The following is a 24,979-nucleotide window of genomic DNA, read 5'->3' as shown; positions in this document are numbered from 1 at the left end:
TATTTATGGAATATTCCAACCGAAACTCCTAAAGTGGAACACCAAAAAATGAAGGGTTTACCAACCCAACAATGTATCAATTCTCAGTGTGTATATTAGACAATGTATCGTGCGAACATGATTATTGGTTTCAAACAATAGTTTGTTTATTAATTATCGTGATTTCTAACTTTTGCCATATTAATGATATCATACCGACAATATGTTTATTTTCTAAAGGGGGCCTGCAATATGTTTATTGAATTAAAATACAACATTAAATTAAGATTGGAAAATAAATCTTTTAAGGAAAAACAAATAAAAGTTGATATTAGTCCAGTAAAAAAGTAACACATAATTGTCTTCCATAATTCAAATATCAAAGGACAAGTTGTGAGCTAAATCATAAATAAAAATTGACCTGATAGAGTGGGAACATCGCAATATATATTAGGTAAGTCTTATCTTATAGCAACTACACAATTATTGTTACTAATTCAACAGTTCTACTAAATATATTTGGAGTGAGATTCTTGCCTTCACCACCAACCACAGTTGTACTTACTTCAATAATTGCTGAATTTAATTTAACTATAATGTTTTGTCTGTTACTAATATCTCATCCCAATCTAAATTCTTGAAAAATGATGCATGAATTCAGCAGACAAAAGCATGTAGAGTGTAACTGTTAATTCAAAATCAGAAAGGTGGTTGATGAAATGACTAGCAGATGGTAGGAGAAGAACGCGGAAAATGACCTTAAGTTCCAGATAAACTCTTATCAACGAGATATCGGTCACTATCTACAAGAGATGCTACAAGGGATTCTGATAAGTTTTTTATGTAACATGAACTTAGCTGTTTCAGATACTGAGTATATGTCCAGCCTGTATCTCTTTATATGTTGTTTCAGAAAACTATTGAGATCACCAAATGATTGATTATAATTTTAAACTCGTGAGAAGATGTTGTGATAGAAGAATGCAACTACATTTCCATATCTCCATTTGCTAATGAATCCCAATAAACTATTACAGGAAATAGATATGATACAAAAAGCCAAAGCAATTGTAGCCTCAAAACTAAGTACATTGGATCAAAGACTTACAGAGATGGAATTCTCCTCAGACATAAAACCTATAACCGTTTGAACCACGAAGAATCCTACATGAAAAGGAAAAGAAACAGAAATCTTAAGTGAGTACAATAAATTCAATCTACTACTCAAGCTTGGCATGGCTAAATACTCTACTTAGTTCACTATTATTCCACTTAGGTTCTTGATTTCTATTTCGACTGAGTTCAAGAAAACACGTCAGTCTTTCGGCTTGGTCAATTGACAGCCTGGTATATAACTTATTTCAAAGCATGCACAGAAAGTGGAAATAAAATAACAGAAGTAGGTGTCCCTCATGGATAGGTGAAAATTGACCATTGGGGCTCAATCAGACACATAAAGTACATGTAAATCAAAATGTGCCGAAGAAGCATACAGAGGAATTCCAGTTATATGGTTCCCGGGTACACAGAAATTATTTCAATGACCAATTAACCACATACCTTGAGAAAATCCCCAAAATCAGAAACTTGGGCTTTTATGTGTATCCCTAGAATGTCCTCAGTTAGCGTACACAGTCACCCTTACACGAGCCGTGACATCAGGATGGAGTTTTAGCTCTGCAATGTATTCTCCAGTTTCTCTGATTTCTGGAAGTGAGACAATTCTTTTGTCGACATCCCTAAAAAAGTAAACGTTAAAGCCAAATGTAATGTACAGCCGTCAATTAAAAGACTTTCCATCAGCATCTCAATTAGTGATACAAAGTCTCTGCAGATTGCAAAGAACTCCACAGCAGATACTGAATCATTAAAATGTTTCTACATTTAAACAAAAAATAAAGATTGTATGTGATGGTAACCGAAGAAAGGTCTATGACATACTAATGTAGAATGAGTGCTATAAGTTAAAGGACACTGAACATTCAAACCATGGATTCTCAAGAAGTCCCAAACAGTTTGAAGTCTACTTAGAGACAGTCGCCACATACAATACAAGTATACGGCATAAGCATGAATCTGAAAAAAATGTACCTCTGAAGTTGGGCCTTGATAATGTCAACGAGGTCCTGAGCAGTGACACTGTCATTAAGAGAATATGTCAGCAATTGGCCGCACGAATTGTATATATAAGTTGCACGTGTAGAAAAGCGAAAGTTAACTTACGATCCAAAAATTTGTTTTCCTTTCCCACCCTTGCGCTTCACCTTGAAAGCGCCAACTGTCTCAAAAATCGTGGCAAGCTGTTGTGCCTCTTCTTTAACCTAAGAATCATATTGTCATAGAAAATAACAAACTCAAATGATATCCTTTAATTCAAAACTTCAACATAGTGACCCTCAACTAAACCTAAGTCGGTTAGATAACAATAATTATATTATATCATCACGGTATGAATAGTTGATCAAGTGTGCAAACTAAACGTTTTTCTATTTTACATTTCCATCCATCACATTTGTTATCCATATTTATTCTCCTAGACTTTGGTGGGAGAATCAATAAAGTTTTGGAAATCATGCAGTAGCTGGTAGTTATGTTTTGCATAATTTATCTGTGATTGCTCATTTATCATCAAAATTTGGCCTCTTTATGCCACAATACTTGTCATTTATGAACTAGAAAATATTTTCCATTTTAGATAATCATAATACAGCAGCGTGAGGAAAATTCAGATAATCTGATACTGATATACAGCTAAATAAAATAATGAGTTACTCTTTTCTTCTCGGCCTCAATCCTCTCATCTTCCATCTTCATTTCCCTAACAAAGAAGTAAGAAACTTTAAACAAGAAAAACTATAAAAACCGTACTGTCATACTTGTGCTTGAAAATCAGCAACAACAATCAATCAATCACGTATTGTACGCGAAAACTACTTAGCATCACATCAAATAAAGACTAAAACTACATCTTCCTCCCTCTGTTCTCGAGAATTTTCTAGATGATCGGATTACTACGAGGAATCCAACCATAAGCAACAAAACCATATCTAGCATGAATTACAGAGGTGCCCTTACATCATAATTCAGATACATTGCACTAAGATGATCTAATCCGTCTTGATCATATACCTCATTTCACAAAGTAAATTCATTCATAAATTCGATAATCAGAAGTATATAAACAAGACATAATCCAGAGATAGTAGAAACACGACAGCATTGCTGATAGAAAAGGAAAAACACAGCAAAACAACCGAAATTAAAAAAAAAATGAATGTGAAACAATTACTTGATAAGTTGAGGGGTGACAATCTGCGCCATACCCAGCGGCAGCAGATAATTCCTAAGATATCCAGCTTTCACATCCAGCAGCTGCCCCTTTTTCCCCACAGCTGTCACGTCCTCCTTCAGTATAACCTAAATCAAACCAAAAAAGGGGGAAATTAAGAGTGAAAACACAAAAATAAAATAAATAAAAAAACAAACAATTGAAGATGAAGCTTGATTTCACGCATGCCTTGCGCAGTTTTCTAGCCTTCTTTTGAGCTACAACTCTGAGAAGCGGAGCTCCGTCGGCAGTTTTGGCGGCGGTGTTTTTGGAGAAGGTGTGATTCTGAAGCCATGAAGATGAAGTCCATGAAAGACTTGTGGAAGCCATTGCCGCAAAACTGTTGTAGAATCAGCAATTTATTTCGATCAGTGGAGTTGCTGCAGTTGCATTCAGCTAAAATCTTATCCCGTTATCCTTCTTCCCTCTTCAATATAGCAGTTGTGATGAGAAAGAGGTAAACTGATACTCAATCTTTGGGCCAGCCCAGCCCACGTTGTAAGCCCAACTTCGAATTATTTGGTACGCGTGGGATGCATGGTTAAATCAGAATAGTCGATCCAAGTTTTTGAACTGCACTACACACTTCTCACGTGCCGAATCATAACCCGGCATGTGGGAATATTTGTTCTACCAATATGGTTTTGGTTCCGAAAGTTGAACTATAATGGGTGGTTAATCATCCATTTTGATTCAAATTTAATTTGTGATAAATCGATCAAAATCGCCTAAAATCACTACCTTTAATTAGTAGATTAACGTTCCAATTTTTTAAATCTGGAATTGCCAATTGATGAATCAACGATATCCCTAGTTACAACGAATAATTTTTTTACATCTATAGCAATATGAAAATTTTTACAGTAAAATTTTTATAGACTTAAGACTTGTTTGGAAATTGATTGATATTACCGCTTCATTAATAGATTTGGAATAACAACTTATATACTTCTCTCATTTCTCTCTTTAATCCTTAAAAATATTGACATTTGATAGATAACTAATGGATAATCGGGCATATCATATATCCAAAATGTTAGAAGGTTCAATATATGTTCTTGCACCACACCAGAGAATTGCATGTATCGGGTCAGATACTACCCGATACCCACTTTGCCATCCCTGATCTCATCATTCAAATAATCAATCATATACACCATTTGTTCCATTCAAGATGTCCACATTTCATTTTTAATTTTGTCTAATTCAAGATGTCCATTTTCTATATCTGTAAATAAATCTCTCTCCACTCCTCTCTACTCATATTCAATCATTTTTTTCATTCTACTTTATAACAGATAACTATTCCAACTAAAACTCATGTTATTTAATAATATAGACCTTTTTAGTGGAATAGAAAGAGTAATTATCATATATCCAACAAAGAAAAAGAACCCATGATCCGCAATCACCACACAAGTTTAAGATTACTTAGGCTGATTTAGTTTGAGTAATGTGATAGATTGGTATAATACAAAATTAAATACTGAATCAGGTTTAAATTTAATCAGATTATCAAAACCCATCCAAATAATTACGTTGAATTACTTATTTATAGAAAATAGAAATTGCCAAAGAAATTTGAACTGAGACTATTTCTGCTTTCGTATTTGTTTGTAAAATTATTAACATTAATCTGGGCCTTTAAATAGATATAATACGGCCCAATTGCAGAAATCAAACCTAAAGCATTCATAAATCCCCCGCTTTTCCCGTGAACGAATCTGCTCCGTCTATTTTGATAATCATCAACGGTCCACCTTCATAATCCGCGTCGCCAAATCCAACACGACCGATTCCAAATATCGCGCACCGTTGGTCAAATCACATCCTACGGTCCACACGCATGATCCCCGTCACACCCAAACCAGCCAATCACATCGCAGCCCCTCTTTATATATGCCCAAATCTCATCAACCTATTCCCTCCATCTTTACATTCGCACTTTTTTTCTTCAATCCCAAAACTTCCATTTACTCTCTCAAATTCTCTCTCTAATGGCACCCAAGGCAGAGAAGAAGCCCGCCGAGAAGAAGCCGGCGGAGGAGAAGAAATCGGCCGTCGCTGAGAAAGCCCCCGCGGCCGAGAAGAAGCCCAAGGCCGGCAAGAAGCTGCCCAAGGACGCCTCCGCCGCCGGAGACAAGAAGAAGAAGAAGGCGAGGAAGAGCGTGGAGACCTACAAGATCTACATCTTCAAGGTCCTCAAGCAGGTCCATCCCGACATCGGGATCTCCAGCAAGGCCATGGGGATCATGAACAGCTTCATCAACGACATCTTCGAGAAGCTCGCCCAGGAATCCTCCAAATTGGCGAGGTACAACAAGAAGCCCACGATCACCTCCAGGGAAATCCAGACCGCCGTCAGATTGGTGCTTCCCGGCGAACTCGCCAAGCATGCCGTTTCCGAAGGAACCAAGGCGGTTACCAAATTCACCAGCTCTTAGGTTTTTTTTTCATGGCTTAGATTTTCTAGGGTTTAGTTAAATTCTTATTTTGTATCGACGATGAATGAATTGATGAAATTTCCCACATTTGGTGTCTGTTTCGATCTGAATTAGCAGAAAATGGCGTTTGATCATGAAATTAGATGCTCAATTTTGGATCAACGAGGAAAAAAAATTCGATCTTGATTGTGAAATTAAATTTTATACAATGGGGTAAATTAATCAATGTCAGCGTGAACGTAATCAACAAAAACGAAATTCTTACTTAATTCGTGTATAGCATAAGCTGATGCAGCGGCTATGATGGCTATTGCTCCGATGATGATTCGCAGCTGGACGTTGGAAGGGATTCCGGCTGTAGCGGCGGAGGCGATTGCTGCTCCGATTAAAAGCTTTTGCAATTTCTCGAACGCGATGTGTGCGTTCTTACACGATGAGCATTTGAGTGTGTGCTGCTCGTATCTGTCCATCATCTGACAGAAATTGAGATTTAGTTTGTTGCTAATCCAATTCTGGATGTTGAATTAGTTGATGAATTTGTACCTGGCGTTTGGATAGTACGGTTGATGGGAGTGGCTGGTTGGAGGCGGTGGAGCCAAACCACTGGGGCTGGCTGTTGCCGTGGCGGGAGAGCCAGTTCCGGAAGGCAAGGACGAAACGGTCGGCTTGTGTTGGGGTGAAGGTGAGCTTTGTGTATTGCTTGTTGACATCGCTGTTGTTTGATTGTGAAAGAAAGACCTTTTCTTGGCCTTGAAGCACGATCATGTCACCGTCGTAGACCTTGTTCGAAGTCCAGTGCTCGTGCCATCGAGGAACCACCTAATTTGACAATGGATCAGAAGTTGAATAATCAATGGATTGTGTTGGGAGATGAAAGGATTGTGTTGCATGTTACCTGCCACCATGCAGGGCCGGGCATGGTTAGCTGGAAGAAGTTCCGAGCACTGCAAACAATCGAGCGGGTCTTCCCGGGTGCCATTGGTACGTTGAAGGAGCAGATCCATATCACCCATTTCTGGTCACCAACGATTGGAAGCTTTGTGTCGATCTCAACCCTGAATGTATTCAAGCAACGAGGGGGATAAAATCGAGACCATATCAGCACGAGGCAGCAGGCGAACAAAGCCAGCCGAAAAGGGAAATATGCAAACTCAATTACATTTTGTCAAAGATGATTAGATGAACTTACTTATTGATAAAATAGCATGGGGCAATAAACTTAGAACTGATCTTTGGATTGCCATCATTTGCACCAGTAAAACCCCAAGGTCCACTTGACTCCATCTTGAATGGTAAGGGCTTCGCTCTGTCTCGTCTACCAGTAACCTGTTAATAGTGTTCGTAAGTTGCAAACTCGAAAAAACTGTAACTCAACGGTTATACCTTACTCGATCACCTATAACCGGTTACTCACCCTAATCTTGTTTTTAGTAGGAACCATTGAACTAATATGAATGAAGCCATGCTGATCATAATTTGTTATCATGCTAACCATAAAGATCTGTTCCGAAATGCATAAAGCTATACATTATTCTTGCATCAAATCATTCACTTGATTGCGATGCAATGTCTAGAGCATCTTGTAGCAATCATTAGAGCACAGGTGACTAGGGAGGCGATGAACTCAAATCACAATAGAGCATAACAATACAACTTTGTAGATTTGCAAAGCCAAATCTATACCTTAATATGGGACAAAGTATGATAAACTATTCATTAAAAATGGATTCTTTTAGGTCTCAACGTTTTACCTTGTGGTGTGCAAAGTCAATGTGGGAAGGATCAGAGACATTCTCCATGAGAGTATCGTAGCCATAGTACAGATCGCGCTGAATTGTCACCGATGCAAACTCAGGCTTGTCGAAATCATCAGGCAACCTTCACCATCAATCCAAAAGAGACAAAGCCAGTTAAACCATTCAATATTGAACAATCAAAACAAATCTTAATCAATTGCACCAACAATCCAACACTCAAATATATTAGTCTACTTGAAATTCAGTTGAAATACTATAAAACAAAAATATAATATCATAAAAGGTTTACTTTGGAGGAATGGTGGCTTGAGCTCTTTCCCATCCTTTCTCATCAGGCCAAACAAAGAGAAGGCCTTGAGAAACCATGGTCGGAAACCTCGTTGCACACGCCCTCGGAGACTTAACAGCACGCGCCTCCGGCCCTTGCGAGGCCGCCTGAGGGATCCGGCTGCACGAGCCGCATCCATCAAAGGACCACCCGTGATATGAGCACTGCAAATGCCCGTTCTCATCTATCCTCCCTTCCTACACCGCAATCATAAACAACCAATCAATCAATTTGATAGCTTGAAAACTGTGATGTATGCATAAATTTCAAGAATTGAGAGATTTGAGTCACGAATTTACAGATAAAGGAGCGAGCCTGTGGGGGCATTTGTCATCGAAAGCAACCCATTGCGAGGCAGAGTTGTCGAACCAGAGAACTAGGTCACGGTTCAGCAGCTGAAACGGCGTCGGATAACGAGGGTCGAGATCTTCCACGAGTGAGACAGGGTACCAATGATCTCTCCAGGAAAACTTCGAAGACGAATCCTCTTCCAAATCTTCGATCTCGATCGACGCCTCTACGTTTTCTCGATCCTCGTCAGAAGCGGCGGCGGTAGAAGCGGACGACGGCGCAGCTACGCGCAGCGGATTGCTGGATATTTTTCTCCTTTTTTGTGAGGCATTTCCACAAACACGTACAGAGCATAAGGGAATTCGCGGCGAGCTACTACCAGTGCAGTGGAATATCGGCGCTGATGAAGCTAGAGAAACAACCACCATATTGTTTTGGGTAATTTCGAGAAACAGTAGCTCCAACTACCAACGATTCGTAGCTTATTGCATAAAAAACCAATCTTTTTTGATGGAGCAGTGTTGGAAATTATGATTAATTCGTCTATGATCACACTTTGAATTGGAATTGTGGGGTTGGAAGAAGGCTTTGCGTGCAAGGATCGAATTATACGTATTTTTCTGGAATCATCTACCATTAGTCGAGCTTGATTAACTGCAGAATTTGCTCCTGATTTTACAGTGACAGCAGATATTTTTGGTACTCGAAATTTCTAATCGTTTGATGAAAAAATTTAGGCCACGAAAAAAGAAAAGAAAAACTCAAATAGAAAAGAAAAAGAAAAAGAAAAAGAAAAAGAAAACGTGTTACTCACATGAAAATTTGAAAATTTGTCAATTGTCTCATGTAATCAATTTTTTTTTTTTAAATTTTCAAATTCAAAATAACATTGTTTAATCGACTAGGATTATATATTTAAATCATTATTTATTAATATCATCAAAATTTTATATATATTCTAATTGGTCATATGTAATTCAACATTTGAAAAGTAGTCATAAATAACAAACCAAAAATTGACTTTCGACTACTTTTTTTTCCCTCAACTTATCTCCACTTTTAGAATACTACGACTTATATAAACCAATGTATATACGGCAAAAAGAACTTGTGATTAAAACACATATATTAACCGAAATTCAACTGATAATACATTTCTCTTATAATAAGTACGGAGTAACAGATTATACATTAAAATCACCTCATGTGAATGAGTTGTTCTAATAATATAAAATTTAAGTTGACTGTAGAATTCAAAAAGAACCAAATCCTCTAATAAATCTCCTTATTTTATTTTAATTAAGCACCTCTCATGAATCTTTTGGTGCAAACTTAACCATCTAATGGTGCTGGTGCATGACCATGATGATGGCCATGACTTGGAGTTGGAGCATGGGCATGATGGTGCTTAGGACTCGGAGCATGGGCATGATGATGGCCTTTACCCGGAGCTGGAGCATGGGCATGGTGGTGGCTAGGACTCGGAGCATGGGCATGGTGGTGGCCTTTACCCGGAGCAGGAGCATGGGCATGGTGGTGGCTAGGACTCGGAGCATGAGCATGATCATGGTGGCTAGGGCTTGGAGCATGGGCATGATGATGGCCTTGACTCGGAGCAGGAGCATGGGCATGATGATGGTGGCTAGGACTCGGAGCATGGGCATGGTGGTGACCATGACCAGGAGCATGAGCATGGTGGTGGCGGCGGCGGCGACGACGATGGTGGTGTGGAGCTTGTGCGTGATGCAAATCCGACATGTCGTCTTCTTCATCCAAGATTCTGTCGGTAAGACTTAGATCCGATGATGTCGAATCTCCATTGTCTATTTGTGATAGAGCAATACAAAACAAGAGACTCAAGACCAATACGGAAAGATAAACACGAGACATTGTTATTCTAGACTTTTTTATGTTATTCCGGTGATGTAAATATTGAAAACAACTGAAGCCCTTTTATAATGAGCATATGAGTTTGTATCATTTAAATTAGAGCCAATACAATTATTGTAATTTGTTCTCAATGAATTCGATAAATCCTAGAGGAATCAATATGTTAATGACCATTTAAGTAATGAATCCATCGGTAGGAACATGGAATCCATTGATATTAATTATATTATTTATTACTACTATCTATTCTTGTGAAATTAGGGAGACTTTTAATTTTCATTTTCATTTTCATTTTCATTTTCATTTTCATGTTAGAAAATCGATTTAGTTAGTTCTATACATCCAATATTTCATATTACATATTCTTACTAATATATAGTAGTATGTTCAATTTTTTTGACACAAGATTGTTCATAATTCAGTACGGTAAAAGATTACCATAATTGGCCCATTTTATTTTATATTTTATAGTGGTAAGAAATAGTAGTAAGTCATAATTACACATTCAACATTTAATTGTGCATAAGACTACTTTATAGATCAAAGCCCAAGACTATATGGATCAGATTCATCATATATAACTGCAATTGTGAATTTTATTATTTGCATTCAAATCTCAACCCATATTAAATTTGACATTTTTTAATGTCTATCATTTGTTTCGTTCATCTCTATCTTTTGGTTTATATTTTACTGTAAAAAATTTAATTACTAAGTATAGACTATTTCCATAATATCCGCATCTTGTAATGAAGGTGAAACTGCAGGAGTATATGATATGACAGAAATCATAAGTTTGACTTCACTGTTATTAATGAGTTAAATAATACTCCATTATATATTTATAAAGAAAATAATGTTATTTGCTTGAATAATGTTATTTATAAATGAGAATAAATACAAACTTGATGATTTTTCCTGCTAATTTTGAAAGTTATAGGACATATCAAAATTTGACCAAATTTCACTATTTTCCGGCAATTTGCATCTTTTTGTTTTGTTAAGGAAAATGAACAAAACCCACACATAAAACAAGCCAATGAAATATAAAAAATGTGTACAATCTAGTATTATGCAAGAGCCAATTACTGTGAGACCAGTTAAAGAAGTCACCAGAACATAAACGTATATCCCCTAATGGTAGATATAAGTGATAGGAACCCAACGGCTAAATTTTGTAATATTGTTATTTTATATCGTAATAGTTTGATAATTAGGATAAATAATTTATTGTTGAACTCTTGATGTGTCAACTTCTATTGTATGTGTACCCAGATGAATATATACAGTGTAATCACGAAAAAAACACCACATTGCAATCGATTATTTTAAAAAGAAAAAATTACGAAGTACTCCCTCCGTCTCAGATAATTTGGGACACTTTGACCCAACACGGATTTTAAGAAATCTAATGAAAAGTGAGTTGAAAAAGTTGGTGGGATATGAGTCATATTTTTAAAGTATTAGATTTATAATAAAATGTGAGTAGGAATGAGTTAGTGGAATATGAGGTCCACTACCAAAAATGGCAAAAGTGAAATGAGACAAATTATGTGGGACGGCCCGAAATGGAATACTGGGTCGAATTATCTGGGACGGAGGGAGTATATATTTTATTCGCTAATCGATATATATTTAACTTTTTCGAATTTAAAAATAGGGCAAATGGTCGATTTTGTGTCTATCATTTGGGACGTTCACCCGAAAATATGTATCCCCCTATTTAGCTAATCATTTGGGACGTCCACCAAAATTACACGTCAATTACTCAATCGACATTTAATTTTGGCTGTCACGTCCATATTTCGATCACTATAATCTTTTTTGCAGGACATTTTATTCCCAGAAATGAAACGATGGATGCTAAATGATAATGTAATTACCAACTATCATTCGATCATCACGGAAATTTAGCCAACCGCTCAAACTTTCAATCTTTTAATTGTTGGATAAATACATTACCAACTAGATAATACGATGACTTTATGCATCATATATATCATACTATATGAAATGTGTGACAAATTGATTCATTAGCCATAATAAATGGTAACACAATAATCATATAGATATATGATGGTGAGATATAATAAGGCTAATTCTCCCATTACGAACGAAATAAGTTTGGTATTCAAATACTCGTATATTTTGGGATACAATGTTAGCCATGTTGTGGTGGAGGAGCATGGTGGCGGTGGCCATGGCTTGGAGCATGAGCATGAGCATGATCATGGTGGTGGTGGTGATGTGGAGCATGTGCATGGTCATGGTCATGATGGGATGGTTCATGATCGGATGATTCAAGATTCCATGTCAATTGATCTTCCACTAATTGGGTAAGATCAGAATTTGAGAATGTTGAATCTTCTATATCCACATTTTGAGCCCCTGAGAAAGAAATGAAAAATAAGAGAGTGGCAATTGTCACAAAAGAGTAGATGCGAGGCATTTTGGAAGTTCTTGAAGGAAATATTGCAAGGAAAGAGTGCCAGTGCCTTTTATATTAGTAGAAAATATGGGTTTGTGGCGTTGTTAGAATTAAATCTTGCTCATTAAAGTTTAGGGATATCATGTATATCAAAATTAATTTTCAGTTTCAGGAATTAAATATGGTACATCAATTACGAACATTGATTGTTAAACAGATAGCATTTCTTTAGTGTTTATTTCTAACGAAAATTATTTCTTTTAAAAATTAAGGAACTTGCAAAGTGATTTCGAAGTCACATTTCAATATGCTTTTAACTTTGTTTATTAAAATAAAAATACAAAATTGTATTCAGAAAATATATATGGTCTATTCAAATCAATTAAGAAAATTGGAGCTATAGACCAAAACTTTATTTAGTGAAAATCAATCTTACATTATAAGTTAATTGGAAAAAAAAGAAGATAATGTGACTATAACCAAGTGTGGTCATAGACATTAAAAAGGTTATGCTATTCTAACATTCATAAATTTTCTAGTACAAACTTAAACAAATAAGCACGAGCTTGGTGGCAGCGGTGGCCGCGTGGAGCTTGTGCGCGGTGGCTATGAGGCGATGGAGCACGACAATGCCCGTGTTTAGTTGAAGCAAGAGTCCACATTTTCCTACCATGAGAGAAGCAAACTATTTCTTAGGATAGATTTCAGAATCGGGTCCAATATCGCGTGAGCCAGTATTGATGTAAGGTCCGCGGAAAGTTGCTTGAGGGGGCAGCGGCTTTGATGAGTCTATCACAGGACCCTTGGATGACTTCGACCTATATACAACAGGGCAGTGCGAGAATTGGAATCAGACTAACCAAATTAGGTGAGGTGAGAAATCTCAACAATATTACTCATTTGACAAGTTCACCTACGCCATGTAGAAGGGAAATGCCAATCCGGCCGATGCAAAAACCACTAAGCCTGTGGCCACAATGACGTTGCGCTTGCGTGACATCAAGATTGGTTAAAGAATCAACTGATACTCTGAGAACTGAGAGTTTATGAGAACTGAAATCAAAGAAACAAGTCACATCATATGACTTTCCTATAATAACAGAGGAAACAAGAAACTTGCAAATCAAACTCTCAAACAGACTTAATTGCATTAGCACATAATTGTATGCATATCATGTTAATGTGTGGCCCTTAACCCTTTTGAGTTTTGATCAACAAAAAAGTGGACATTTTAGAGTTTAGAAAATAAACTACCATACACATTTACGTCCAACTAAAATAATCAACGTAAAGAAAACACCATGGATACGTCAATAGAGTTCACTTGCCAAATTCCAGGCTATCAACAGTTAATTGAATAAATAAAAATGTTTCTTCAAGTGTAGCAAATGATTAAATTTCCATGAAGCAACAATCTTCAATCCTTGCACGAACACCCATAAAATTGTAGAGCATTCAATACACGAATGAGTGCAGTCATGGAAGAGTCATACAGTGAATATGCAGATGATCAAATAGCAGTTTAGAAAAAAATAATTACGTATATGATGTTAAGAGGATGATGAAAAAATAGGCACAAAGTGTAACACTGGGGAGGGCAAACATGGCGGCGAAAGCAATCGTGATAAGAAGGCTGCTTAGGCATTCAACGAGGCGCATACATTCTTCTTCTAAAAAGTGAGCACCAAGATCTTTTGCACACTCTGTATCAAGACCAAAGCAGAGAAAGCCAAAAGCATTGCTTAGTGCCATTTGTGGGACTTGACCATAGAATGACTGGATCTTTCGAATTCTTTTATCCAAACATCTTTAACTTTTTGTTCATTATCAAAGTATTTACACATTTTTCAACCAAAGTCCCCTGAAAATTCACAATTTGATCAGTAATCCTCTTCTTTCATTTCTACAGAAGATATATTCCCAATTTGATAAGCAGGCCTAAATTACCTATATACGAATTATTTTTCAAACGATGAAGCAACCCTAATTGTAACAGCAGTCATAATAAGCAGAGGATATTTTCCAGCTAGTAAAACTATAACCAGGAAATACGATAAAACACCAAAACGCAACAATTCAAGCAATTACGCGAGCTGCATAGCACAAAGAAGACCGGCGACATCGAAATTTCAGAAGGAAACACAAAAACCTAAAAATCTGAGAAGCTCCGATTGAAATTTTGAATCGCAAAAAACGAATACATTGTTATGACAAACCATTTTTAGTGATTAATAACGTCAATCGACGTAAAATCCGACTAATTCCATGTGATAGGCATAAAAAATAATTTAAAAAAAAATATTAACCGGAAATGGCAGCTCACAGGCTGAATCTAGCCGCCGCTGCCGCCGTCGTGATGGAGCTGAGAACTGAAGCTTCTAGAAGTGGTGACGAGCAAAAGATTAAAATTACGAATTTGGGCCCGAATCAGTAATACTAAGCCCATTGGTTTTCACTTAGCCCACGTATAATATTATGTAAAAGCCCACTAAAATATGAACCACAATTGAATCAAAAAAAAGATTTCAATATATATATCTAAACTTTAACCCATGGTTTCAATGTATAGTAACAAAAACTCATGGTTTACAAACATCTACTAAGTTAACCATTGCATAAAAACCATAGAATTGACTTGATTATATAGAATTTCATAAAAAACCATTAACAAAGAAATCATCTCATAAATCTCTCTATGATTTTATTCAAATTAGAAACTTATAAATCTTGTGGTAGAAGATTAACCATTGCATAAAAACAATCATAAAGAGCTAAATCTCTCTTTTATTCTTGCTAATTAAGAAACTCCCCAAAATCTTACAACTTAACCATTCAATTATGCATGGCCATGGTGATGGCCTTTTGGAGCAGGAGCATGGGCATGATGGTGGCTTGGACTTGGAGCATGAGCATGGTGGTGGCTAGGACTAGGAGCATGAGCATGGTGATGGTGGTTAGGAGCATGGGCATGGTGGTGGTGGCCGCGACGATGGTGGTGATGGTGTGGAGCTTGTGCATGGTGGCCATGAGGCGATGGAGCATGACGATGTAGTGTATCATTTTCTTCCTCTAACATTCTGTCAGTAACCCTTAACTTCGATGATGTTGAGTCTTCTTCATTGCTTATTTGTGACAGAGCAATACAAAACAAGAGATCAAAACTAGTGTAAAAAGATAAGCACGAGACATTATTATTATTATTAAACTTTTTTTTGATACTCCGATAATGTAAAAGATTAAAAGCAAGTTAAGCCATTTTATAGTGAGCGTCTGAGTTCGTAGCATTTAAATTAAGGCCAATGCATTTATTTAATTTCTTCTTGATGAATTCGATAAATCCTAGAGAAATCAATATATTAAAACATGGTAATGAAGATTTAAGCAATGAGCCCATCAGTTAAGAACATGAAATCCATTGATATTAATTAATTATTACTCCGTATCTCTTAAGGGCGACTTTTAATTTTAATTTTCCTGTAATATAAATAATCGATTTACTGGTCCAAAAATAGGGATTAGTCCATCTTTGTTAGCTAGTCCTATACGTTCAAAAATAAATAAATAGTATACACTAATATGGGATACCCATATATGATTATATTTTGTAATATTAGCATGTTATTATATGATAACATAGACGTTTCTTCTCTCACTAAGCTACGACCTCTTTTAGTCTTTTGTGTATTCATTTAATATGCTAATTTATATAATTCAATTAATATATATCAAGCATGAGCCAGAATCGTGAGGATTTTCGACAGTTCATCGCTCTCAATAAAGGGGAAAATATCCATTGTTGCGGATGCTCTAACAATCCTCTAAAAGTTCATATAATCAGTAGCCCTTACTGGATAGTGGATTAAAATGGATTTTTGAAGTGAAGAAAATAAGAAGCTAAGTTTATATTTTTGCATGTTCAATATAATCTTTTTCTTTGACGCACAATTTTATAAAACACAGTATACATGACGAATTGTATTATCATTTGAAATTCAATAATTACATCATAATAAGGTACTACTATGAATTAGTAACCAATTTTATCAATAAACAAATTACTGCTGCACATAATATATTGTAGGTGCAAAAGCACAGTTGAAAAGAAAAAGTAGGTAGTACTCCATTCGTTACAAACTCCAAAATCAAGAATTTGTGAATAAAAAAGGATCATAAGTAATGCTGAGAGCTCACTATGCCAATAATTGCCGCATCTTTTCGAGGCCAATATTCTAAGAAATCTCAACATAAGAAAATACAAACTGGTATGGAAAGCAGTTCTCAGCATTATAAAGAATGAATAGAAATGCAGAAATCACAATATTTTGCCTCAATAACGTGTCAAGAAAATGAGCAACTTTGCATATTTATACGCAGAAGAATAATATAACAAGTAGCATCAACAAACGGTTCAATTGGATTGCTGCCTATATAAAGCTTAAAATTTTATCATATATTTTTGTAATATTTCCCAACTAACTATACTTCAAAGCAAATAAGTTGCATGACAGGTCACAGAACTTGCTATGGAGATGTCAATATCTTGGATAATCGACAGTTTAAGGCAAGCTATACGAAGTATATCAACATGACCAAAAGATGCGCAAATCACAAGATGATAAAGTGACAAAAATCTACTATAAAGGAAAGCCCTGCAAGCTAAGATAATCCAAGATGTCGAACAATGATGAAGCAAGAGAGTGTCTATATAGCAGCAAGCAGCATATTACTTCACGAGCAAACATTTAATCAACAGGTTATACATTTCTCAAGCTAACAACATTCAATCTGTTGAAAAAGTAATTTCAACTTTGAAGTTCTACGCAGTTTCATCAGCAGAATTTCATCTCACTCTGATTAGTTCAAACATCTTAATACAGCATATTGTGTGTTTATATATAGTAAGCTCATTCCCAGAGGAAACAAGAATACCCCTTTTCGTGCTAAAGCACAGTAGCTGTTCTTCACTTGGCAAGCAAGGTTTGTTGAGCTTGGCTATCCTGCTGCTGCTGCTGAAAGTTCAGTGCCCTCCTGAAAAGCATGATATGTGGCTCTGGGCGGTGGATTGCATAGTGGACCCACCCTCGGCTCTGCTGAACCCCGATAGCACGCCATTCATTCTGTACGCAGAATCGAACACCATCAGTCACAGCATTTGTATTCTACGATAAACACACATACATACAATAGCTAGTTCTGGAAGCTCCACAAAAGACACACCCCCACACCCCCGTCTCCAAAAAATAGGCCTAATCGACAATTATTTGGAACTGAGGGAATATAATAGTGAATTATAGTAGTAGATTTTTTTATTGTTTTCAGGGTAAAGTTCGTATTTCATGTAGAGATTCTACGAAATCCCTAATTAACAAAACCAAGTAGAAAACGCCTAAACAAATTAAGCATTCTAACTTAAACTCAATCACATAGGTTCTTCAGATATCCCACAAATGATTCCACCACGCATAAAATCGATCAAAAAGAGCTCATAATTTCGACTCAGTTCAACAAATTCACCAGCGGCGATTAAAACCGGCAGAAAACCTAATCGATCAACAATACAACAATAATAGGAAAAAAAAAACATAAATGAGCTGATAGAAAACCCTAAGCCCCAATTTCTGACTTACTTCAGTGAGAAGGCGATTTTTCGGAAGCAGTCTGGCAACCTCCGGCGGAAGAACAACATGTCTGGAGAAAAAAATTCCATGAATTCCACATGATAGACAATTGAAAATCCTCATCAATAAATTGCACATCCTGAATTCAATTCAACAAATTGGGGGAAGAGACGAATCACCTGTACTCATACGTATCATCATTATACTTCTCCGAATACTGGATCTGGCCCATTTCTGGTTCACGGTAAGATCGCTGAATCGAAACAAAACACAAATTTGAGATTTAACCGTTAAAAAGAGAAAATACAGATACGGAGATACCTTCGCAGGGGGAGAGAGTGTGAGAGTGGTGGAAAAACAAAGCTACAAATAATTTACATCTTGAATTTTAAAGGTTGTTATATGAATTTATTAAATGAAACATGTGGCCCTCGTTTGATTTTCAAATTTCCAAAATTCCCGCTTATATATTTTTAGTACTCCTATAAAATTTTAGAAAAAAGTACAATAACGTGTTTTTGATAAAAATTCAAGATAAATAAAATAGGTCAACATCCTTCTCTCGTTGGGCCACCTCATGACATCGGCTAATGACAAACAACCTTCTTTATTCTAGGGTCACCATATCTTCCTTTTTTGACATTTATTCATCCGATAAAAGAGCTTCAGTCTCTTCTTCCTCGCCACTTGCTTTCGTGAAATATGGCGATGCCTTGTTCTTGAAAGACAAAATTCTAGAACAATTGTTGTTCAAGATTTAAGATGTAGAGTGATTTGGGAGGAGAATAGGGCTTGGACACTTTTGCTATGGCAATGCTTGTGAGCATATAGCGATCGTAATCAAAATCCATGGTTGATCAGTTTGAATGAATTTGTCCAATTGAAATTGAATAAAGAAAACGAAACACAGATTAGGTTGCTCGAGGTTGTGTTCCTCGAGTTCAAAAGAGAATCCAATGAACACAACGAAAGAGAGAGAGGAGATGGATGATGGTGAGGACGAGGAAGGGTAAAAAGAGAGACATGTTATAAATCAATCACGAAATGGGGCATGATAATAACACCCCAATCTGCATTGCACATCTTTTTCGAGCCTAGCAAATACACTATCATGACTATCGATGATAGACGACACAATTTTAATTTAAAATTAATAAAGTATTAGATATCATGAATAAAAAAAATTATTAAAAATCATAAATCAAGTTACATATACTTACTTGCTATCTCGATATAAAGAAAAACCTAAGTCAAACTTGATTCTATCCAAAAGCAAAAACATCATTAGAGATCCTATCCAATCGAATACCTTGAAAACTAAGCAATCATTACCACTAAAAATATTCTTCAAATCACACCACCACGATACATCTTCAATCTTCATCACAAAATAATCCAAGAACCCTACATTCTTGCACATACATCCACACACAAACACAACCTCCTTTTTAGTCACTCTCACTCCTAGAATATTTCTTGAGTTCCCCCCAAGAAATCAAAAAGCACTTAAGTACCCCTCCATATGACTATATCTACTCACCTTCACCACATAAAATTACACAAAATCCCACCACCATGCCAAAATCCAAGGACACGCCGCCGCCGACGGTGCAGGCGCGGCAGCCCAACGCCACGCGCTGCATCCTCATCGTCGTCCTCGTCCTCATCCTCCTCACCCTCTTCGTGGTCGCCGTCATCTGGCTCGCCGTCCAGCCCAAGAAGCTCATCCTCTCCATCGAGCACAGCTCCATCACCGGCTACACCGGCAACAACGCCACCGCCGGCAACTCCACCTTCCACTGCCTGCTCCGGTCCAGGAACCCCAACAAGCGCGTCTCCTTCCAATTCAAGAGGATCGAGGTGGAGGCCACCTACCACGGCACCAAGCTCTTCAACGGGAGCGTGGCGCCGTTCCGCCAGCCGGTGAGGAACGTGACGGAGGTGGAGGTGGAATTGCCCGGGGTGAGGGCGGCGCTGCAGGGGAAGGAGGCCGACCAATTTAGGGCGGAGAGGGCGACGGGGAGCGCCACGATGGAGGTCAAGGTCACGGGGAAGACGCACATGAAGATCGGGGTGTTCAAGGTGCATCGGACCGTCACCGCCGCCTGTGGGCCCTACGAAGTCCCGTTTAAGGAGTCGGAGGGGTTTCGGAGGGTCGACTGCGACACCGATGTATCTTATTGATTGATTTTATTTCGTGTTTTGTTTTGTTTTGTTTCATCAGTGCATGTCACGTGTATTGTTGTTTCTTGGAATGGGTAATGAGATTTATATATATTGTGGGATTTTTTATTTTTTATTTGAAAGAAATGTAGATGATGATTTCGGTTGATCATGTTTTGTGTTTTGAGATTGTTCATTTTATGTGTTTTGTAATTTATTTGAGGCTTGGTTTGATTCTTTATAAGAGGACTTATAATTGTGTATTTTTTGAATGAATATATTTAGTCATTTATGTCTTCTATTTGAGTTGGACGATTGCAAACTAATGTGTAGTCAAAATCAAATAGTATTAACAAATTATAGGTATAATTAAAGCACTTGCAATCACCCACAACATTTAATCGAATAACGAACTAGCATGGATCGTGCAGGGGAGGGAGTCGCCAGTCGGGCTGCTTGTCTAGACTGCAGAGCAGTTCGCCAATCGAGGACCATCATGTGGCACGACCATTTAAAATTTTTGAATTTTGATTTTCCTCTTTTTCTTTTGTTTTTTAGTTGTTTTCGTGATTTAGAATTTTGCAGCGTGACCTGATTTGAGGTCATTGTTGTGAGTGGCTGAGTGCAACGAGCTGAAGCTAATATAGCACGTAATAGTATAGGCATGAGCCGAATTTAAAATTATGAAACACATATAGCATGAAAATTTAAAATTTAAAATACTACTACTAAGATAGTCGCTCTCAAATAGGGTAGTGCTCTACATATCTCTTGCTGAATATAGGATTAAATTTCGCAGTATATGTGATTTTAGATTATAGTTTGAATTGGAGTATTAAAATAACCATATTTGGGCCAACACTTTATAAGGCCCAATCAGAAAATATGTAAATAAAGACAATAATGGGCTCAATTTCGTTTAGCATAATCATGAGCTTCGAAATACTAGTACTCCCTCCGTCCCAGAAAGATTGTCTCATTTCCTTTTTCATATTCGTTTCGTAAAAATAATAATAAATCGTTAAAGTAGAAAAAAAGTAAAGTAAAAGAGAGAATAATGTAGAGAATAGTCTTACCTACATTATTCTTTCTTTTATTTTACTCTCTTTCAACTTTACCTATTCTTAATTATTTTTGCAAAACGAGTGCAAAAAATGAACTGGGACAATCTTTCTGGGACGGAGGGAGTACATTTTTAGTTGGTTCGAAATAAATTATTCTCCCTATAATCGGTGTTCGCTGAAATAAAAATAATTTAATTATTAAATTACTCTGTATTTAAGTGAGTACTTTTATTAGTGGAGTATTATAGCAATACTAATCTCCACATGTATAAAGTGAATTTCATTGGATGGGATAATTTCAATAGCTTGGTCCATACACGTTTTTTTTATTTATCATAACATATGTACACAAGTGGGCCCATTAACACTCAAGTTAATGAAATTTAAAGATTGCAAAATTAAGGATAAATTAAATGTGAGTATAGATAGTAGATCCATGATAAATAAATAGATCTTGGAAGCATTCATATAATTAAATATTGCAATAAGTAAATAAATAAAATAGATTATTGAAACTTGTCATAAAAGAATTTGAGAGTTTCTGGACTTCGTCGTCTAAATTGAATTATTATTTTTTATATCACGTTAATTAATGGATTACATAAGTTGACAAGCAACTAGTGGATTATTTGTGCATCACACACATGCCACACGTTTCAACACATTATAAAATATATAAACATGAACTATGGAAGTTTCTGGTTAAACATTCCATTTGAAGCTCATATTAAAAGGAGCCAAATTTAAGATTCTCAAATAATATAGTTTCAAAATATAAAATTCTTAATTACATACAATATATATTAATTGAGCATATCTAGAAATTTTATTCTCTTATAAACTTTATTTGTTATAAACGAATTATGTTTTTCTACAAAATTTACTCAAACAGAACATGAACTTTAATTGCTATGTTATCTTTAAGTCAAAATTCCAAATTGACATATACTTACTACTACTAGATTCTAATGAGGCCATGATTTAGTTCAATTTTTAAAGGTGATAATGCCTATAAAATATCAAAGACAGACAAGCAACTTGCAATTTCAATTTAAATATCCCCACAAAATTTGGTCCACTTTTCTTAAAGGAAAAGACAATCTAACTTCTTTTGGTTTTGCAAAGTCTCAATTTCAATGAGTCTAAACTGGAAAAGGCAGACACCATAGAAGGTGGAAGTGAAAACTTTTTCAAACTCTATACCCAAAAGCAAACATTTTTTTCTTTTTTCTTTTCTTTTTTGTGTGTGCATGTTTTTGGCCTAGGATGCCACTCCATCACATGGCTGAATAAATATCAGCAAAATAACAAACAAAAGGGCCAAGGTACACAAGGACATACATATCCAATGGGATAAGAGATATAACTGATATTTTGTGTGCATGCCACATGAACATGGGTTAGTAGGGCCCACCGACACGACGTCGTGCCATTGGTACGATGTATGTAATAATTCAATCGGTTGTTTATGAAACCCAATCAAGATTTGTTACGGGGCACATAAATCATTTTTGATCTTGGAGCTGTTATCTTTTACCAAATCAATTATAATATTCAGGAGACACTGTGAAAGGGTCAACACGTGTATGCAGAAAAATGAAGAAAATTTCACTACGTAAAGCATTAGTGGTGATGTATTGTCTTCTCATAAGATGCCGACAAAAGGATGATTGAAATTTTGAGCTAAGAAAATCGAAATAATAGAGACTAATCAAAGCATGGGTTGGGAAAAACCTAGAAAAAATAGACAAAGATTGGGGGGTTGATAGAAATGTGACCTATTTGTATAACTTTTGGTGATTCACCAACTTATTTATGCTATCATCAATGTAACTTCCTTTTCCATGCAATGTAACAATTATATGGAATTAATAATTATGGGTCCTCAATTTTTACCATTATATAGCCTCATGAATTGCAACCACTTGTCACTTTACTTGTACTTTGCTCATGCATCATGTTTCCACATTGCATCAATAGATTTTGAATTAAATAATTGCACAATCAAATGTAGATATAGTGTTTCCCTATATCATGTAGACATGTTTGGAGTAAGATATTTATATTTATTGGACTGATATATTATGTAAAAATTCCAACATCCAAAATATTAGCAAACCTGAAAATTCAAGAATACAATAAATCCACAAGAAAACAAGCAATTCCTACAAAATATAAAAAAAAGCAAAAACAACAACGCAACCACCAACACAGTTTCTAAAACAGTCGGTAGCATAATTATCCAACTAAACATCTCAAACATAAGGGAAGAAAACAAATGGTAATAGCGAGAAAGTACCAAATAAAAGAGGGATCATACCTTCCATCAAACCAATCAACACAACACAACCAAGGAACTAACAACGGGTGAGTGGGAAACATATCCGATTGTAAATACTCAAATCCTCGATCGCCAACAAAATCACCACTTGGTCTTGATCTGTTTCTAGCAATGTGAATTCTAAAACATGTTAAATATTCATATGTAACAATATAATTAGATTCCACCGTAAACTAGGAATAAATTGATACGCTTCATCTGAATATTTATTTGAAAATTATAATTAACACATGCATAAAAAACACACAACACACACTCACTCACACACAAACAAGACGACAAATGGTGTGTAATTGTCCCAAACAAGATTAAAGTGGCTTACTAAAACTATTTTGGGGTCTCTTTACTTTACATTATAAATACAATTAAGCACTATCGATGTTGTGTTATGAAGGGACATTGTCCCATGAAACTTTTTGAATAATTACAATGATTAGATTAATTAGTATCAAGGTTGTGCTGGAGCCAATGGCATCATGATCTCGACTTCTTGCTAATCATAATTTATTGATAAGCAATTATAGTAACATGTTTATGGATCTAGTCGAGTTTCGTGATTTCTAAGGTTTCTCTAAAAGTAGATTGGCCAATTCAAATAAGATAATTTTGCTCACAGGGCCATAGAGACATAGAAAAATATGATTGTAGATTTATAATTATTTCATTATTAATTGGGTATTAAAAAATGTTTAATTGTTTGTTATCCTTCATAAAAGAGGCCTCCTTTTAGTTATCATATTGCCTCATCGAATAGATTCTCGCTCCTTTTCTCTTGCAACAACTTTAGCCATTGAGTATATAATTAATTAACATGTAAAGAGGTTATGGTGTGTATATTTAGTGATTGTTGTCATTGTGGAAACCGGGTTTGCTGATTAAGGCTGAAAGTTTCCGGGTGGTGGGTTTGAAACCGTGATCTTAAGGTTACCACAGCTCCGCGCTGCCAACTGCGCTACGACCCGTTGGTGCCTTTAGCATTCTTTAATACCTTATTAATATAATTTGCTCATGGTGTTCTATTAAATGAACTATAGTCAGTCAGTCATGCTCGTAAATAGTTTGTGACATCTCAATCTTTTTTGAATAATCAGCAATGCTAAAGTTTTATCAAAGAATTCTCCAATACTTTGGAAACCGATGATCGGAAATTGAAGTATTATGTGGGTAATAACTTGGCAATTAGAAAATGTGTAGGTGTTTTATCCCAAAAAAAAAGAAGGAAAAAGTATACTCATAAAATTAATTATTTTTATTACAAAAAGTTCAATAGGAAACTCTAAAGACCACGTGGCTTCTACTGGAATTACAGGTATAATATCGGTCAATTAATATATGAGATCCACTTTTT

General features: G+C 36.1%; 6 protein-coding genes across 10 annotated transcripts; 2 read left to right on the top strand and 4 right to left on the bottom strand.

Annotated features, from left to right (window-relative positions):
• Positions 1–950: 950 nt before the first annotated feature.
• Positions 951–3,725, bottom strand: LOC125209768 (50S ribosomal protein L9, chloroplastic). Its single transcript, XM_048109353.1, has 7 exons — positions 3,497–3,725; positions 3,269–3,396; positions 2,752–2,797; positions 2,203–2,300; positions 2,071–2,118; positions 1,540–1,718; positions 951–1,143 (listed from the first exon to the last, which is right to left on the bottom strand). The coding sequence occupies exons 1-6, from the start codon at positions 3,635–3,637 to the stop codon at positions 1,598–1,600; spliced, it is 582 nt and encodes a 193-aa protein (XP_047965310.1). The 5' UTR covers positions 3,638–3,725; the 3' UTR covers positions 951–1,143; positions 1,540–1,597.
• Positions 3,726–5,228: 1,503 nt separating this feature from the next.
• On the top strand, positions 5,229–5,838 carry LOC125213193 (probable histone H2B.1). The gene has a single exon (XM_048113590.1). The coding sequence runs from the start codon at positions 5,305–5,307 to the stop codon at positions 5,749–5,751; it is 447 nt and encodes a 148-aa protein (XP_047969547.1). The 5' UTR covers positions 5,229–5,304; the 3' UTR covers positions 5,752–5,838.
• Positions 5,839–5,917: 79 nt separating this feature from the next.
• Positions 5,918–8,808, bottom strand: LOC125213192 (pheophorbide a oxygenase, chloroplastic). The gene is made up of 7 exons (XM_048113589.1): positions 8,136–8,808; positions 7,798–8,033; positions 7,503–7,629; positions 6,941–7,077; positions 6,647–6,806; positions 6,295–6,570; positions 5,918–6,224 (listed from the first exon to the last, which is right to left on the bottom strand). The coding sequence occupies exons 1-7, from the start codon at positions 8,553–8,555 to the stop codon at positions 5,970–5,972; spliced, it is 1,611 nt and encodes a 536-aa protein (XP_047969546.1). The 5' UTR covers positions 8,556–8,808; the 3' UTR covers positions 5,918–5,969.
• Positions 8,809–12,827: 4,019 nt separating this feature from the next.
• Positions 12,828–14,833, bottom strand: LOC125212413. Of its 5 annotated transcripts, XR_007174670.1 has the most exons (4): positions 14,752–14,766; positions 14,107–14,148; positions 13,363–13,498; positions 12,828–13,263 (listed from the first exon to the last, which is right to left on the bottom strand). XR_007174670.1 is itself a non-coding variant. In XM_048112581.1 (3 exons), the coding sequence occupies exons 1-3, from the start codon at positions 14,102–14,104 to the stop codon at positions 13,238–13,240; spliced, it is 285 nt and encodes a 94-aa protein (XP_047968538.1). In that variant the 5' UTR covers positions 14,105–14,112; the 3' UTR covers positions 12,828–13,237. The 5 variants fall into 5 exon arrangements, 2 of the variants coding, with proteins under 2 accessions (XP_047968538.1, XP_047968537.1); XR_007174668.1 differs by lacking the exon at positions 14,107–14,148 and having other exon boundaries at positions 14,752–14,833; XR_007174669.1 differs by lacking the exons at positions 14,107–14,148; positions 14,752–14,766 and adding an exon at positions 14,769–14,830.
• Positions 14,834–17,151: 2,318 nt separating this feature from the next.
• On the bottom strand, positions 17,152–18,508 carry LOC125215244 (cyclin-dependent kinases regulatory subunit 1-like). The gene is made up of 4 exons (XM_048116607.1): positions 18,385–18,508; positions 18,243–18,316; positions 18,073–18,133; positions 17,152–17,562 (listed from the first exon to the last, which is right to left on the bottom strand). The coding sequence occupies exons 2-4, from the start codon at positions 18,293–18,295 to the stop codon at positions 17,407–17,409; spliced, it is 270 nt and encodes an 89-aa protein (XP_047972564.1). The 5' UTR covers positions 18,296–18,316; positions 18,385–18,508; the 3' UTR covers positions 17,152–17,406.
• Positions 18,509–19,638: 1,130 nt separating this feature from the next.
• LOC125209184 (uncharacterized protein At1g08160-like) lies at positions 19,639–20,247 on the top strand. The gene has a single exon (XM_048108795.1). The coding sequence runs from the start codon at positions 19,639–19,641 to the stop codon at positions 20,245–20,247; it is 609 nt and encodes a 202-aa protein (XP_047964752.1).
• Positions 20,248–24,979: the final 4,732 nt, after the last annotated feature.

Source organism: Salvia hispanica, chromosome 3 (assembly GCF_023119035.1).
Source record: "Salvia hispanica cultivar TCC Black 2014 chromosome 3, UniMelb_Shisp_WGS_1.0, whole genome shotgun sequence".
In the NCBI taxonomy this organism is placed as follows: Eukaryota; Viridiplantae; Streptophyta; class Magnoliopsida; order Lamiales; family Lamiaceae; genus Salvia; species Salvia hispanica.
Note: the sequence above shows the minus strand (reverse complement) of the source record. Positions and strands in the feature narration are given on the sequence as shown.

Excerpts from the sequence above, each read along its gene's own strand:
- LOC125209768 (XM_048109353.1), bottom strand. The coding sequence starts at position 3,637 with ATGGCTTCCACAAGTCTTTCATGGACTTCATCTTCATGGCTTCAGAAT. Across the intron at positions 3,397-3,496 it reads AGGCTAGAAAACTGCGCAAG|GTTATACTGAAGGAGGACGT; the intron begins GCATGCGTGAAA and ends GGTTTGATTTAG. Across the intron at positions 2,798-3,268 it reads GTCACCCCTCAACTTATCAA|GGAAATGAAGATGGAAGATG; the intron begins GTAATTGTTTCA and ends CTTCTTTGTTAG.
- LOC125213193 (XM_048113590.1), top strand. The coding sequence starts at position 5,305 with ATGGCACCCAAGGCAGAGAAGAAGCCCGCCGAGAAGAAGCCGGCGGAG.
- LOC125213192 (XM_048113589.1), bottom strand. The coding sequence starts at position 8,555 with ATGGTGGTTGTTTCTCTAGCTTCATCAGCGCCGATATTCCACTGCACT. Across the intron at positions 6,571-6,646 it reads CCGGCCCTGCATGGTGGCAG|GTGGTTCCTCGATGGCACGA; the intron begins GTAACATGCAAC and ends TTGTCAAATTAG. Across the intron at positions 6,225-6,294 it reads CCGTACTATCCAAACGCCAG|ATGATGGACAGATACGAGCA; the intron begins GTACAAATTCAT and ends AATTTCTGTCAG.
- LOC125212413 (XM_048112580.1), bottom strand. The coding sequence starts at position 14,104 with ATGCGCCTCGTTGAATGCCTAAGCAGCCTTCTTATCACGATTGCTTTC. Across the intron at positions 13,499-13,985 it reads ATCCTCTTAACATCATATAC|TTCTCATAAACTCTCAGTTC; the intron begins GTAATTATTTTT and ends CTTTGATTTCAG. Across the intron at positions 13,264-13,362 it reads GCATTTCCCTTCTACATGGC|GTCGAAGTCATCCAAGGGTC; the intron begins GTAGGTGAACTT and ends TGTTGTATATAG.
- LOC125215244 (XM_048116607.1), bottom strand. The coding sequence starts at position 18,295 with ATGGGCCAGATCCAGTATTCGGAGAAGTATAATGATGATACGTATGAG. Across the intron at positions 18,134-18,242 it reads GATGATACGTATGAGTACAG|ACATGTTGTTCTTCCGCCGG; the intron begins GTGATTCGTCTC and ends TTTTTTCTCCAG. Across the intron at positions 17,563-18,072 it reads AAAATCGCCTTCTCACTGAA|AATGAATGGCGTGCTATCGG; the intron begins GTAAGTCAGAAA and ends TTCTGCGTACAG.
- LOC125209184 (XM_048108795.1), top strand. The coding sequence starts at position 19,639 with ATGCCAAAATCCAAGGACACGCCGCCGCCGACGGTGCAGGCGCGGCAG.